We start from the raw sequence: 16299 nt of genomic DNA, 5'->3' as shown, positions 1-16299 counted from the left end.
TATTTAGAATTCTTTCATGCCCAGCAATCAATATTTAGTACAACTACAGTTCTTTCTTAATTCATTCATTGGAAAACAACGGAAAGTCAAAAGGCCAATTTAGCCAAGGTAGAAACCTTGAATCCACCGTCACATTTATATCATAGATATTCTTTGTGGCGCTGACATTACTGACCCTTGTTGCTTGTGCTTCAACCTCATGAATATCGTTTTGATAGGTCTTATACCAGTTATGTCCAGCCACGAGGGCAATGGATACAATTATGATTGCAGCTCCGATATATTCCATTAATGACGCGACAAACCCAAGTATCAAGTACTGGAAACCATAAGCTGACGCCACCGACAGTCCACGTAAAATCTCCACCGTGCTCGCCTTCTGTATCTTCAAACTCCGATACAAACAAACAATGGAGAGGGTATACGTGATGGCCTGGGCTGACAATACGCCAACCACATAAATGTCCAGGTTCCACTTCGGAGTGTTGAAGATGTACATTGCTGGGAATACCAACAGAAAGCCTATGCTCTCAACGTAAACCAGAACAGTGAGTTGGAGAGCTTTCTGAAGAAAGGTCCTGCTAATAACGTTCGTTGTTTGCACTCCTAGTGTGCCGACTATAGCCAGGACATCTGAAAACATCTTTGGAAAGCTGACACCTTCCACCATCTCACTGGTGAGTTTGTTTCGTCAGATGTAGTCGTTAACGCAAGTTAGAAAGGGATTTGTCGGGAAATGGCTGATACGAATCTGAGTTTCAATGCGATTCACGTGGTTTGATTGGTCGGGGCGTATATAGAGGCGGAGTTTTGTATCTAGGTCAATGGAGCATGTTGACCAAATGGGGCGTATCCTCCTAAATACCGCAACTGAGTCCCAATTCTGTAGGTCTTGGTTGAAGTCCTCAGCAAGAACAGTCCTTGCTCTAAAGTTAGCCTGATTTCAATCGCGCTTATAGCAGCAGCCCGTAACCGGTCAGCCCAGGTAGGGGCCATAAAAGTCCCGGGCAGCTGCAGTTTGCTTTATACAGACTACTCCTAGTCGCGTGTACCTTGTCGTCCCATTATGTTTCCATAACGGAAGCTCCGTCGTCTTCGTCACCTCAGAAGACCCCTCATTCTCTGGCTCGAAACTGTAACTTAAGTAAGGGCCGAGGTTTGTTTTTTATAAAGTCTTACAGACGTATCCAAAACGGATGTTTGAGATAATCCAGATCGGACCCCGGGCCTATCTGGGATAATGAGCTGTTTGTCAGACGACCTGTATGAACACTTGTCAAGGGTCACTTTGAGTAACTCGTCACGATACGTTTATGTTGAAAATATCGTCTGTACCTTTGTCGTCACGTTGTGTTTCCAAAACGGGAAGAAGCTTCGTCGTCTTCGTCACCTCTAAGGCTCAGAAGACCCCTCATACACTGGCTCGAAACTGTAAGGGTCGAGGGTTTTGGGATCGGGCACGAACCAGCCGTCGTCTGTAAAATAGTGATTAATGTTAATGGCGGTTACTTTCTAGTCACGTGCCAGTTTGACAAACTCTGCCCTGGTCTTGTGGTTGTCTCGGAACTCTCCCAGCATGCAACTGGTGACTGTCTTACTGCTGGCCTGTCGCACGCAACGCATCACCATGCACAGGTGTCTGTTTTGACAAAATATCGTTCATGTCGCTAGTTCGACATAAATGTATGGGCTGCGTTTACAATTTGGTTGCAAACAAACAAACAAACAAACAAACAATACGTCAACTCGCCTTGCAGTCTCCTACTGTACACCTCTATTCTGTGGAAAAGAGATTTTAAAACGAAGTAATAGACCGATCCCAAAGCCACGCCCCCTGTTCGATTTCGAACACCTCCGTCAAAAACAGGGTTTGACGGACCAAACATGGTCGCCGTGGCTAGGTTGAAAATAATGCCACTGACTTCGGTTTAGCTTTTGTGGCGCTGAAACCCTTTCAGAGCGGGCCAAATAAGAATGCTATGTCTTCTTTGTTGAAGGCTGTATCCACCGGGTAGAGTTGTTCAAGGTGGGGGTAGGTAAAGTTGCGGTGAGAGCGTAATGTTTTCGGTCAATGTTAAAGCGGTATGCGCCGCATAGCTTTCCCTTGTCGGTGGACATCAGCGCCCAGTTTCTGACAAGCAGCTGATGCACGTGTAAAACAGGGGTCGTATATCTGTGACAGGGTTCCCACTGTATTGACTGCATGCATAACAGCTGTATGGTATTTAGTAACTAAGAATTAAAATGCATCCTTTTACTTCCCTGTTCACTTTCAAGTTAACCAGTTTCACACACCAGTAACTGAAGATACGAAACTCTGCGCTAGCGGACTTTGTAGTAGTCAGCATGTGGTACAAGCTTCCTCTCCTTGAGTGCCCGATCTATTTTCTTTTTAAATTCGTTTTTGTTCTGAGCATGCATTCAACCAATACAGTGGAAAACCTGTCCCAGATACACGTAACCTGCTTCACACGTGCCATTTCTGCCCCGCCAACGCTGTTTTTGACGGAGGTGGGCTGAATAGAATAGGGGGTTCTATGGGTCTTCTATTCGTTCGATATGGTGTTCGACAGGATCGGTCTATTATGAGGCACCCGTGCTACTTAATAGCAGACGCTAAGCAACACTAATTCCTAAAAGATTAATGTTATGTTTGTTAAGTGGCATATAATCCATGATTCATATACTGTAAATGCAGAAATGTTCGCGGCGGTTTTATGTTCGCGGTTTTCGCGATGAACTTTCAGCGCAAACTTAAAACCACCGCGAAACTTTTGCCCACCTATGACTATAGTAGCGCTACTATTGTTTCAAACGCGAACTTAAAACCACTGTGAACACTCCATTTCCTCCCTACCGCGAAATAAAAACCACGCGAACTTAAATGCATTTATATTAGTTGGCGAGAGTATGGGGTTGCCGAACTCTTGTTTAGGTCATAGCAATCGAATTTTAATTTTTGCACCTTTTTGTGTGTTTCTGTTGTCTTTTATATCATACTTTTCGTTCCCGCAAACTGCCCGGCCGGGCCCCGGGTGGGAATTGTGACCGTAGCATATCCCCGGCGGCACTGGAACTGTGAGATGCCTTATTGACGGCCTGTCGTCTGAAGGTTGATTCATGAACACATGTGGCATTTAAACTACAAAGACAGACACATTTTTGGAGTTCTGATGACGCAAGGCATTTCGTCATCTACATGCACTATCGCTTACGTTTCGAATAAGTGAACTGTGAATAACAAAATTACTGACCACATTCTGTGTGAGAACTGATTGAACAAAGTAGTCTTAACGTTTCATTCGTAGACATTACGATTTTGGGTAAATGTACTTAAAATAACCGAAAGAAGAACCAAATGCAGTAAAGAACTTCACATTGACTGTCCTTGAAAGAGGACAGAGATCAAAATGTCGTGATGTTGAAACCTGATTCTTGTTTATACGAATAAATTCTGTCCCGTATTCGGAGACACACACTCTGACGTCACGTTTTCGGAGCATTCGTTTTTCATTTGTCACTGAAATTGGAATAGCTCAATTTGTCAACTAATCAACATCACTCTCTCCCTCTTATCAATTAAGGGTCAGATGAGCAGAATTCACTTCGACTGTCAGCGTGTTTAACGGTGTAAACTTTAAACTCTAAACTTGAACTTTCCTCGAGTGATAAATTCGAATTCATTCCACAGTAAGAGTAACAAGTCACATATCTGCGCTATTTTGTATCTAGGGAAATTAAATGACATAAGTATAAAAAGTATTTGAAGCAAAATGCACAGGAGGCATCATCTACATTAAATGTTTGAGTAGGAAATGCAGGTGTAGTACAATCTCCTTTGTGTAAAGCGCTTCAAATATATTAGCCTAAGTACAAGGAAATATTGGTGGAGTAAGGACATTATTTAAAGAAAATATATCATTGTACATGTGTTCAAGTTCATTAGCTTTTCCATGTCAATAGGAAGTGGAGCTCATCTTCGACATTTTCTTGGCACGTAGCACATCGTGTCCGAGTAGGTGGTTTGTGCATCATTATAACGAGCTTTATCTATTTCTATCCTCGAGGAAATGCACCTAGTTTTCGGGACAGCATCCATACCAACAGACATCGCGACGCGTCCGGTTTCAAACGGCCTTGACGAATGCAGCCTGTATCTCTCCTTTTAGAAACTAGCCGTGTCCTTAGTAATGTCATCTCTGTTTATACCGGGCTTTCCACGTAAAAGGCCGGGCCTGCGGGGGACCAGCAGTCAGTACGTACCATGTCTGCCATCGTCGCTGATCGCGGCGCCGACCGGCATCCACTCTTCAACCTGAAGTCCCTGCAAGAACAGGGCACGTTTACGGACGTGACGGTCATCGTGGACGGTCATCGCAAATTTCAGGTAACTTTTTAAATTGGTAAAGTACTTTGAACCGGGCTGAGCGATTTGTTTATATCACATCTTGTGAATTTTGTTCAATGTACAATAGTAGAAATATAATTCTGATGATTAACAGAGTGCTAATTGTAGTTCAACGCTAACTACAGCACAAATGATGGGTATATACATGTAATAACAGCTTATGTAATAATCAAATGAACAGCTAAAATGGTTGCAAATGAATGCTTGTTTTTCAACTCCTGTTGAAATTTCTATTCTATTGACGCCTTTGTTATCACTCTCTCAAATAGGCTCACAAAACCATCCTGGTGGTGTTCAGTGATTTCTTCCGGACGATGTTTGACGGTCCGCATTGGCAGGAGGCGTCATCTGACGTCGTGTACCTGCAAGACGACAGCATTACGTCAGACGTGATGGGGCGTCTTCTCACGTACGCGTACGACCCGTCCTCAGATCTGGGGCTGACGCAGGAAAATGTTCTGGAAACGCTCGCCGCAGCGGACCATATACAGGTACTTACGTGAATTGATTTGATTTAACGGTAGGAGGAGAAAGGAGGCATTCGCGGTGTTTTAGGTTCGCGTTGCTTGAAGTTCGCGGTTTAAATAACCGTGGTAATGCAATGCAAGACAGAGCGGGGTGATTGAATCTTTTTAACATAAAACCACTGCGAATATTTCACGATTTACAGTAATTTTGCTTAGTCTTCAAGCAGACGTGTTGCACAGGCCTGTCATTTTTACGGTCGTATTATCTTTATGATATGCATAAGGCAACTGGAGTATAAAACGCCTCAAAACATACCATACATCTGCGTAGTAGCTGGCTATACTTCAATATACCAATGAGGATCTATAGAACCTGCAGTAGGTTCTATAGAACCACAATAGAACCAATAAGGTTCTATAGACCCTCCTTTGGTTCGATAGAGTTTCTTGCCCATACACACTCGACAAGATTGCTTTAATTGCACATTTCGTTTAGTTTGAATGTCTCCTGAATACAAATGACTAACGATTTGGTGTAACCGTTTCTAACAGGCACCCGCTGCGTTGAAAAAGTGCTGCGACTTCGTCAAATCCGTCATGATGGAGGAGGTGGCGACCTTGAAAAAATATTTCTGGAAGCTGACGGTGTACGCGGAGAAATACCCTGACTTGTCGGGCTTCCAGGACGACCTGCTGCACCTCTTCGCCAGGAACTTCTGCGCCATGATGGAACTGAAAGACTCCGTTGAGCTCGTGAACGCCGAATGGCTTGGAGCGATGCTGGAGAGGGACGACCTTTGCGCGCCCAGCGAGTTCGCCGTTCTCGAAGCGGTGTTGCGTTGGGTGCGCCACCTACCGGGCGACAGAGGGCAGTACACCACCTCGCTGTTGAGTAATGTGCGGTTTGGGCTGATACCAAAAGACATGTTGACGAGCCCAACCCTGGCAAACGACACTTGTTTTCCCGGACTGAAGGAGGCGTGTCACACGGCGGTGCAGTACCACTACCTGCCGCAAGAGTTTCGTCCCTCCATGTCTTTCGAGTACGACCGTCCTAGAGGGACATCCAATGTAAGCAGCAACTGCTGTAAATGATATATTTGTTTACACTGGGCTAGCGTGTACATACTGCTATCACCAAAAATAAGGAGACCTTGGTGCGGGTTATTTTTGTGATGTTTGTTAACGGTGGTAATATGAAGTAATGATGCAAATGTGCTAAAAAGAGTCTGTAATACAGTGGAAATATTCATAGCACTAAGATTTTATTATGCAGGATATTTTCAGAATAATAGTATGCCCTAAAATTCTACCTTGAGTACCTTTAACACGAAAAGAGTCCTTGTGGAAAAACGTCAAGACTCGAAAGCGTGCCGTTTGGCCTAAGACTAAATACATAATTATATTGACTTTCAAATCGGGTAGATACCGCATGCTGTGTGAATATTCTACATGTATAACGAGGTAAAGTTTGATCCCTGTATTGAAATAATCACATTTGGATCCATTTGGCTTAAAAAAAGAAATGCCTGATTCATTCACAACTAGCTAATATCATTTGCTATCTTTCTAACTTAATACGGTGTTTACTTTGACCTCCGAAATTGCGTTCATTCTTCATTCTATTTCCGTTTGTTGTCACCTCACCAGGTCCTGGTGGCCTTCAACACCGACCACAGCAGCTTCTGCTACAGCGACATGGGCAACACGCAGTACTTCGACTTGGACTCGCGCCAGTGGATCACCCTGAAACAAGTCAAACCTCCCTCCATCCACCCGGTTGGCAGCTCCGCCATCTTGGACGGGCGATTCATGGTCGTCCGGTGCGAGAAAGAGATCTTCAGCCTAGATCTTGGGAACGAGAGCTGGGAAAAGCTGCCCGACATGATCCGGCCGAACCCGGACTCTCAGCTCTGCCTCCATGACGGATTCTTGTACGCTATCAGTGCCACCACAAGCGAGAGATACGATAAATCAACAGGACATTGGCAGTGGATAGCGCCACTGAACGAGCCAAGGACGGGGATAGCATTAGTCAGCTACATGGGTCACTTGTATGCCATAGGGGGAACGAAGGACATGGAATCATCCAACACCGTTGAGGCGTTCGATCCGAAGAGAAACAAGTGGGACATCAAAAGTTCCACGACTAAAGCTCACTCTAAAACGATAGCCTTTGTAGCGAATGGGAAGATGTGCGTAACTTCCGGGGACTATGGTACTTGTAACGCGTCAGTAGTTGAGGTTTATTCGTACGGAAACTCGTTTGGAGCCTGGTCGAAGGTCGACCAATCGCTGGTCTCCCCCGGCGCAGTGCAAGCCGGGAGTAAAGTGTTCTTCATCGTCGGACGGCGCGTTTTTGACGGGGGAGTCCGGATCCTGCCCGACCAGGTGTTTCCCACCGACATGTACGGCTGGAGAGAGATCTGGGAAAAACAAGACGTGTGGCACGAAGTCGTGCCCTTAGCCGTGGAAAGATTTGAGTAAATCTAAAACGAGGGTGAGGGTGTTTGACGCAGATCTAGAACCCAGTGGTCCTGTGTTCGAATCCCCTGACATGCCACCGACGTTGTGCCCTTGGGAGGGCACTTCACACGACTTTCCTCACTCCACCCAGGTGTAAACTGAATGGGTACCTGACTTCGATTGGGGAGGTAAAAGGCAGTGGAAGGAGAGGGATGGGCTCCGCCTTCCAATACCGTGCCATAGACACATTGGACAACAATCTACTGCCCCTTCGGCCTCAAAAAGGCTATTGGACTACCTTCTTAACGAGAGAGAAACCGAATTCCCTTTCCACCAAAGAGATGACCATTGAGCGACCAAAAATATCAGTTATAGTTCAAGCGAATTTCAGTGAAAAAGGAGTGAATTTTGTATTTTATCTGCGTTTCGTTGTCTTTTAAATCATACTTTTACATCATGGTTCATGTTCCAATTATGAAGACATAAGACATTTGGTCGCGGGACTGTCGCTCTATGGTTTTCCATCTAGTGGAAAGTTTTTTTTTTTTAATGTTCTGAATATGGGATGACAGAAAATAAGAAGAAAACAGAAAAGAAAGAAGGGTCGAAAAAGAGTCGGACAAAAGCTAGCTGGCGGGAACAATGTAGACGTCTTGTTTACCGCGACACACACAAACAATGCAAAGTGCAACAGAATGATTCACTGAGTTACTTTGGGAAAAGAAGATGCCTGGCACAAAGTCAGCCGTTAGCCATGGAAAGATCTGAGTAAATTTCACAGGGGAAACCGAGTTTAGGTCCCCTTTCCACCGGACGGAGACCCTTGAGCGACCGTTCAGCGACCAACATTGGATATGTATGACTAATGTCTTTATAATTGGAACATGGCCCATGGTGTAAAAGTATCATTTGAAAGATAACAAAACGCAGAAAACCTACAAAATACACTCCTTTAGCAACGAAATTCTTTTGAACTACTGATTATAACAAATTTTTGGTCGCCTAATGGTCGCGGTGAAAAGGGGGGTTTTGTTCATTACACGTTACTGTGCGAAGGAAAATAGAAAGATAGGGTCTGTATAATATACTATACAAAAGGTATCTGACAGGAATGTTCGGACGACTTGTAAAGTCGTTGTTTATCGTGACTTCCCAAAAAATTACAACAGAAAAAATACCAAAAACAAACAACTGTTTTGTATCATGTTAACCTCTTGTGTATTGAAATAAACTTTCTCGAACATTTGTGTTGAATGTTATAGTTTCTTTATAATTAATTGATTCTTTATTTTCAAACTCATGCCCAAAGGCTTATTGTGAGGGAACACAAATATACGATAACGTAAGGGGTAAAAGAAAATGTATAGTCAAAGGTTTATCAAATGTTTTCTACGTACATTGCTAGGGGAGGGCATCTTCTTTGGAGGCAGCTAATGAAAGCCTGTTTCTTCCAGTCTCATAACGAGGGAACTTACAAACGAAACGTATTTCATTTTCCACTCCGTGCGAACACCGGGAGGTAACGTTACCTCCCGGTACCCGGCAGTCCACCGGGACCAATTTGTGGCTTCGGGGCCCGGGGGGACTACACCCCCGACGGGTACCATAGCAATATACATCCTATTTCTAATCGTAGTAGTGATGTCTGGCGACAGAGCAATGTATTCAAGTACAAGCGATTCACAACGAAGATTAGAAATGAGAAAAAAACTAACGTAATTATCTTTTTTTTAAGTATAAGTAAAGTGTTTTAGTGAGAGTCGCGTCACCAACGAATAGGATCTTGACGTGTTCTTAAACTTTTGTCAGGTTTTCTATTTTGTCCCCTTTTCTTTATGTCGCCAAGCCGTTTGCCGAACCTCTGCTTAGAGAGTAGGTTCTGACATGGCCTTGCTGCAAATCCTACTACCAAAAATATCGTCCGACAAATGTGACCGCCTCAGTTTGCGTGGATGAGGAACCCGGAAAACGTCAGGAATCTGTTGACGTTGCTAAACAAAGTGCGACCGCTCTTGTCCAGTTCCACCCAAACCTCGTCCCCAGCCTGCAGCACCAAGATGGCGCTGTTACTGCTTGCCTGGTACTGCGCCTGCGCCCCGTTGTTCTCGTGCAAACCCACCATCTTCTGTCCGTTCTTCATCAGACGGATGTAGTAGTTGCTGTTGATTGGATTCTGTGTCATTCCTGTGAACGTGAAGAAGTAGACGCCTCCGACTGTGGCCGCAAACTTCCCCGTTTCATAGCTGTACGCCCCGCCTACGTTGCTAAGGATGATGTCATACGTTAACACCGTGTCGAACGACGGTTTCGAAAGCGCGGTCGTTCGCGCCACGGAAAACGCCACGACGGTTGGAGCAGGTGGGCTGGTACCAGGTGCTCCTCTCTCACCTGCCGGCCCCCGTTCACCCTTTCCTCCCCTCTCGCCTCTCGGTCCGGCCGGACCCAGTTTACCTGGCGCACCTCGCACACCTCTCGTACCTGGCGTTCCGGCGTGACCTTGAGAATTGTGAAAAATGTACAGATCAGTAAAATCGAGTACCGTTATGATCGTTGTTTACTAGGGCGGCGACCTCGCTGCGACCGCGATGCGACTGCTTTGACAGACCGACTTAATGAATTTCATAGATGAAACTGATCTTTTTCCGCTTTGTGTGCTTTGTTGTCTTTTCAGTCTTTTTACATTTTGCATGATCTTCCAATTATAAAATGGAGGGTTACACAAATCTGATTTAGGTCGCAGCGAGGTCGCAGCGCGATCGCCGTCTAGTGGAATGGGCGCCTTATCAGTGCTGTACTACTTTCTCCTGAGGTGGCAAACTGTGCAAACTGGCAACTAACTCCTCTGGGATGTTATCTGTCTATTAGTCAAATTTCTACTCTTCCCAGCCACCTCTAGAGCCTGGTAGAGGCTAAACATATACTGGTTATCTCCACCCTGTTCTGTTGCCTCCCACGGTTTCGTAATCTCCAAGCAGATGTTGGGTGGAAGATCGTCACGTTTTCTGACTGCCGGGCTTCTCTGGCAACTACCAGTACCCACCCATGATCCGCAGACTTTAGCGTTGTACAAATCCTTCCCAGTGTAGAGATTCACCTGAAATTCGTACGTATTTTCAGGAAGTCTCTCGACTGGGAAGGACATGTACAACGCCACAAAGGTCTCACGGCTACTTATAAGATTTCGTTACTGTTACTTTCTATGGGCAGCGCCCCATTGGTGGGCGGGTAAAGCTGAAGATGGGGACCAAGCAGATTTGTAGCAGGGGCGAAGCGGAACGGTGAAGACGAAGCAGTTTTTTGGCCGGAGTGAAGAGGGTTACAGGAGGCAAGCAGGTATTGTCAGTAAAGCGGCAGTAAAAACGTTACGATCTGTCGGTGTCACCCCAACATCTTTTCGGAGATTAAGTGACCTACCTCTGGGTCCCGGGGTGTACTTGTGGTGTAATGGTCTGCGCTTCTGTCACTTGCCACATCTGGTTCAAATTACTTGGACCAGAAGGCCCGGGTTCAAGCCCCGGGTAGGACACCTCTGGACAAGAGGCGCATTGAGTCATACCAAAGACTTTATAAAAATGGTAATACTTCTGAAACAGTATGGAAGTTAAACACACTCCAATGGCAGTGGACTAGCCCCCTGCTGCAATGATGTCACCACAGTGTGGCCCATGGCTATGAAACGGAGATGGGCACCGCCCTATACACTTTATGGTGTGGGAGGATTTTAACTAACTAACCTCTGGGTCCCATGTCCCCTTTTGGTCCGACGGGTCCGGGCGCGGCCACCACCGTGATGTTCTGGTTGTTGTTGAACTGTCGGGAACAGAATCCGTCTTCGTCCCTCTCATCCACTGCTGAAGACACGTTGCTGTATACGAGGCAGCTGACAAGCGTTAAAAGTAGCCACATCTTAGCCATTTTGAGACTCTAGCGTCCAGAGTGAACTGGCAGTGGTGCAAAAATCCTTTTTTGTACAGAAATTTCGTCTGTACGGATTGGCAGCGGTACCAGGCCTAGAGGGTGGTGGGGCTTTGATTTGTTCTTTTGTTGATCTTCCTCCAAAACGTCATGTTACGCTGACTCCGCAATCTATCAAATCATTCAACAGTTCTGATTTCGTGGCACCCATCCGAGTTTGAACAGTTCTGCCGACTTTGCCAACCGTCCAAATGAAACGTGCACAGAATGGACGGAACGATGAGTTGAAAGAACCCTTTGTACTAGTCGTGTTCGAGTGCCAAACGTAAAACAGTGTACAGTTAGATAATTGAATGAAGACCTTTATTGTATACACATACCCACTGTGTTCAGTACAGGTTACAACAGAAAATGTCACAGTTTGCAAATACATATATACAATGGTAAGCTAGCCAGCACTAGTCTTATTATTACGTGAATTTGGCCTCTTCTCGCTTCGTAGAATAGATCTTTTAACGGAGACCGTTGTCGAGTGACTGACATTGAAATTGTTCGACTCATGACTTTATCATTGGAATGTGATCCATGATGTAAAGGTATGATTGAAAGGCAAGAAATCACGCAAAACTAGAAAACGCATGCATACCCATAAGCGTGATCATTACAAATGAGGTGTCACATTCTCCAGCACAATACACTTTCGTTTCAATTATACGAAACGCCATGCTAGTCGTGATGGTAAAAGAAAATCATAAGTACATTTTGACCTGGGCCTGTGTGGTGTTTACTTAAATATACTAATTTAATTAAAACAGACAAAAATAATTTCTAAACATTCCTTCTTGGGGAATTCAATTATCTGGTAGTCAACCAATTAAATAAATAAACTAAATACATCGTGTTAGAAATTGCATCAAAGACTGTACAAGTATAGTCTTCTGTAGACACATCAGTTTACTAGGATTATTCTTAAGCATAACACGTTGCCATACTTTGTATCTTTATCCATTTTGCTTTCTGCCATCGCAATAGCATATGAACATATAAACATGTTAAAAAGAAATGATCAGACATAAATCACAAATGAATCAATACACAGAAGTACCATCAATACAAAGACAGAACCAATTCTATATCTTTAAGAATTGTTGAGCAATGAATGTTATTCCTCTGTGAAATTGGATGTACTCTTTACTGTTTGTTTGTTTGTTTGTTTGTTTGTTTGTTTGTTTGTTTGTTTGTTTGTCTTGGTGTGTGTGCAAGATTGTTCCCGCAGAGGTATGAGATGTTAGATTTCTTGTTGTGACTGTATGACTGTATGACCGTCCAACTGGTGCTACAATTTCATCTTAACCTTCAGCAGATTGAAGAAACCGTTTATCTTTCAATTCTCTATTGGTCTCGGGATTAGTCAGCAGGGAGAAAGTTAAATGCAGTTTGGAGGAGGAAAAGTTGTTTTGTATCTAGACTGTAGTCTTTGTCTCATAGGATGTCACTATAGTTCAACTGGTAGCAGCCTCACAGTGGAGCTCTTGGTTCCAGTTAGTTGGTAACAGGGGGACCCCGGTTCAAGTCCCGGGGTCAGGTCATATCGGTTGGGGCTGCATCGTCTCTTGGAAAGGACGTAGAAGGGTTGTCCAATGTTCAAGGAGGTGCCTCCAGTACATTAAAAGGGGAGGGCTATCAACCCAAACAGAAACAGCAAGGAAACCTGCTGACCTATGCGCCACCAGGTACTACAAGATGAAAAACAACAACAATTTTGTCTCCTGAGATATTTTCTCTTGGGTGTGCGCTGACCTGAAAAAGAAGGCGGGTCCCGTTACCTGTCCTTGGTAACGTCTTACCTGTCGTTAGGACAGGTGTGAAAGGAATTCCTCCTCAAGATTGACGCTCTCCAACGACACAATGGGCTTATTGGCAACTCTGGCTTACCTGCTGGTCTAGGTGCAGGTGTGCCCATTGTGATACAATCCAATTTCCTGGTCGAATAAACAGAACCAACCACTATTCATCTATCCTAACGCGGGGCCTAAATTCCACGACTTTGGTGGCGGTCGAAACAACGGCGGGAATTATGGCGGGTGGGAATTAATGAATGAAATACCCGAGGATTTGTGGGAGCGAGTTTCAGGGGAATATCGCAGATCAACTCGAAGGCCACTTCTTTAAGAACCACACGCATACTGGAGGTCGCCGGAAAAAACATTTCGTCTGAATTACACAGAAAAGAAAACACGCATATCAGACTTCGACGCAGTGGATTTTTGCACGACTTGTGGGCCGGGGAAACAGAACTGTGTCGTATGTAGGACACATTCACGTGCAGAAAGGAATGTCCCTATACTATAGCTCAACTGGTAGCAGCCTCGCAGTTGAGCTCCTGGTTCAAACTGCTGACTGGGGCGCCGGTTCAATCCTGGGTCAGGACATCTCGGTTGGGCAGCATCCGTCTTTCGGAAGGGGCGTAAAATTAGGGTCCCGTGTTCGAGGAGGTGCACGTTAAATGAGCACGTCACACGTCTGCAACCCTTCCCTACAAAAATGTACCCTGCTACTGAAACTAGACTACCAGGAAACTTGCTGCCTTATGTGCCACTTGGCAATGCAAGGGTCTGAACGAACGACACACCTGGCAAAAGTGATCTGCCGAACCTAGCCTTTCCTTTTTGGCCGACCGCCGGCAAGAGACATAAAGCTCTCGATCTGCCTTCTGAGTGATGAAATTCAAAGCACAATTCCATGTAGTCTGGCAACTTTTTTTCCAGACGTGCCATATTTCAACAGTTAATGTTATAATTATAAGTGTGTAGCAAACATTGTGCGTTTTGGTCAATTAATTAATATACTTGTGTTTGTACAATATATACCTGCATGATTACAATATAATGTTGATAATACCAGTGCCCTGATGCATTGCAGTTTTACGGGATTGTTTAAGTGTATTTGTTGGATCACTTTGAACAAAAGAGAATCCCTATGTACCGACCCTTTTTTTCAGTCAGGACCGTAGCAAGAAGAGCAACACTAATGGTCTTATGCCTAACCCACGAAGGGGCATGACTTTTGGCTAGGACCGGACTTAACAGATACAAAACAGGTGTCTATATATAGTCTTGCGGAGGAACGTGCGCCCAGCCCCCCTCCCACACCGAGTAATCCTTGTGGCAGAAACAGGATTACGACAAAAAGCAATCAACACTTCGGCCTCCCCCGACCCCGCACAAATCACAACCAGCGGAACATCGTTACAACAACAAGGGTTAGGTACATAATCCAGTTAGCGACCCAAGTCCACATCTGCGGCGGCCAGAGCGCCAGATAATGGGACAAATCTGGATATAAAGGTTCTGGGTTCGAATCCCTAACAGGCGCCAATGTTGGCGTAGCTTCCATAAAGACATCACGAAATCGCGAGGGCGAATGCACCCAGGAACACGGCACCGTGCGGACTTCGCCAAGCTGCGTTCCAATGTTATGCCCTTGGGAAATACAAGGTGAAAATGAGTACCTAGTTCCGGCTAGGAACGTCCTCTTGAATGGTATGTTTGGATGTTTGAGGAGAGTCACACCTCGAGCACGTTAAAGAACCCATCACACTTATGGAACGGGTAGGGGTTCTTCCAGGTGTGAGTGGAGCGAACCTTGCATTCCGGTCGTACGCAGCTCGTACTCAGGGTTCAACTGAACTGGTGTGTTAGGTCTACCGTCTAAGTATGGTTTACCGGTTAGGCGAAACAAACACACAAACAAACAAACAAACAAATCAGTACGTATAAGGGACACTGTACCTTCTCGAAACGACACATACACACATACCATACATATGAAAACAAAAATTATGTGCAGTTCGGTAAATTCGACATTGCCATGATGCTAATTTTCTCCCGACCAAGGTAACAAACATTAACCCAAAAAAAATCACTTTTTCTTTTGAAGTCTTTCTCTATGTCGTCTTTCTTATCAATTGTAAATCTTGCGTTGATGAAAGTTAGACACCCGGCCAGGTAATAACATTCAATATTCAACAGTTACTTAGTTTTGTAACGTTCAGACGTCTCATTTAGCATCCATTATCTTTCGTTTATCTACCTGACGAACGCCTGGCTGTTACAGTACGTACGGTAGCTTTTGTATTGAATTGTAAGTCTTTCTGCAACGCCAGGGGATGGCAAAGGACGCATAGAAAGATTTATATTCTTTCAGTCTCCACCGAGCAGTTTGTGTGGTCCGGTTCCAGGCAATGCCGCAATTTGTGGGCTGGTTGAACTTGGGTCTCGGTTCCTGATTGAAACCAGCCGTGAAACGAGCCCTTCTCATGCATCTGTAAATGCCAACCACATCGTCTCCAAGCAGATGTAAGGATCCGGCTCGGCGTTTTGCGCATGCCTTTCCCCGACGTTTAGTTCGTCTGTCTTAGCCTGAGTTTCATCCTAGTAAGTTCCAGGCTCTCATACTCCCCGTTCACCAACAATGGGGAGTATGGGAGCCCTGGAACTAACTAGGATGACACTCAGGCTCCGTCTATCTAGCAGTCCACCTTTTTAGCACCAAATAGCCTGCTCTTTAGAGAGAGCTATTAAAACGCAGATTAGGCCACAAAATTCCAACAAAGTAACACCCAACCGATTCATCTGCTGGAAGATTAGCAAAAAGGCTTGTGAAACGATTTCACATGAAGCGTTGGCTGTACCGTTGTTACAAAAATCACATTTTTATGACAAAACATATATACATGTTTGTTGGACGTTTTTACTTTTCTAACGTAGGCGGGAAGAATAACACAGTCAGTATATTTCTATTACAATTTTACATTCTTGTTACACTTCTAAAAATACTTCTAAAAATATTTCTGGTCCTTGTTAATAATAATTTCTTTCGTTTAATCTGTGTTACATTATCAGTATTTGATTTTTCATTATATAGTTGTTCATTATGTTTATTTCATCATTTGTCATTACCTTTGTTCGATATTCATATTATCATTTTGTAAATTTGTTAAGTTAAAAGGAGGAGGGCATCTATAAGCCTTTCAGGCTTCAT

The 16299-nt window shown here is 44.5% G+C and overlaps 2 protein-coding genes across 2 annotated transcripts; one reads left to right on the top strand and one right to left on the bottom strand.

Moving 5' to 3' along the window:
• The first annotated feature begins 3938 nt into the window (after positions 1-3938).
• Positions 3939-8586, top strand: LOC136438879 (kelch-like protein diablo). Its single transcript, XM_066433898.1, has 4 exons — positions 3939-4387; positions 4678-4899; positions 5428-5946; positions 6526-8586. The coding sequence occupies exons 1-4, from the start codon at positions 4265-4267 to the stop codon at positions 7360-7362; spliced, it is 1701 nt and encodes a 566-aa protein (XP_066289995.1). The 5' UTR covers positions 3939-4264; the 3' UTR covers positions 7363-8586.
• On the bottom strand, positions 8534-11334 carry LOC136438880 (complement C1q-like protein 3). The gene is made up of 2 exons (XM_066433899.1): positions 11076-11334; positions 8534-9837 (listed from the first exon to the last, which is right to left on the bottom strand). The coding sequence occupies exons 1-2, from the start codon at positions 11254-11256 to the stop codon at positions 9281-9283; spliced, it is 738 nt and encodes a 245-aa protein (XP_066289996.1). The 5' UTR covers positions 11257-11334; the 3' UTR covers positions 8534-9280.
• Positions 11335-16299: the final 4965 nt, after the last annotated feature.

Source organism: Branchiostoma lanceolatum, chromosome 7 (genome assembly GCF_035083965.1).
Source record: "Branchiostoma lanceolatum isolate klBraLanc5 chromosome 7, klBraLanc5.hap2, whole genome shotgun sequence".
NCBI classification, from domain to species: domain Eukaryota; kingdom Metazoa; phylum Chordata; class Leptocardii; order Amphioxiformes; family Branchiostomatidae; genus Branchiostoma; species Branchiostoma lanceolatum.
The sequence above is the reverse complement of the archived record's forward strand: the minus strand, read 5'-3'. Positions and strand labels throughout refer to the sequence as shown.

Bases quoted from the DNA above. Each gene is read 5' to 3' on its own strand.
- LOC136438879 (XM_066433898.1), top strand. From the start codon at position 4,265: ATGTCTGCCATCGTCGCTGATCGCGGCGCCGACCGGCATCCACTCTTC. The intron at 4,388-4,677 runs GTAACTTTTTAA...TCTCTCAAATAG, and splicing joins ACGGTCATCGCAAATTTCAG to GCTCACAAAACCATCCTGGT. The intron at 4,900-5,427 runs GTACTTACGTGA...CGTTTCTAACAG, and splicing joins CCGCAGCGGACCATATACAG to GCACCCGCTGCGTTGAAAAA.
- LOC136438880 (XM_066433899.1), bottom strand. From the start codon at position 11,256: ATGGCTAAGATGTGGCTACTTTTAACGCTTGTCAGCTGCCTCGTATAC. The intron at 9,838-11,075 runs GTTAGTTAGTTA...ACAATTCTCAAG, and splicing joins AGGGGACATGGGACCCAGAG to GTCACGCCGGAACGCCAGGT.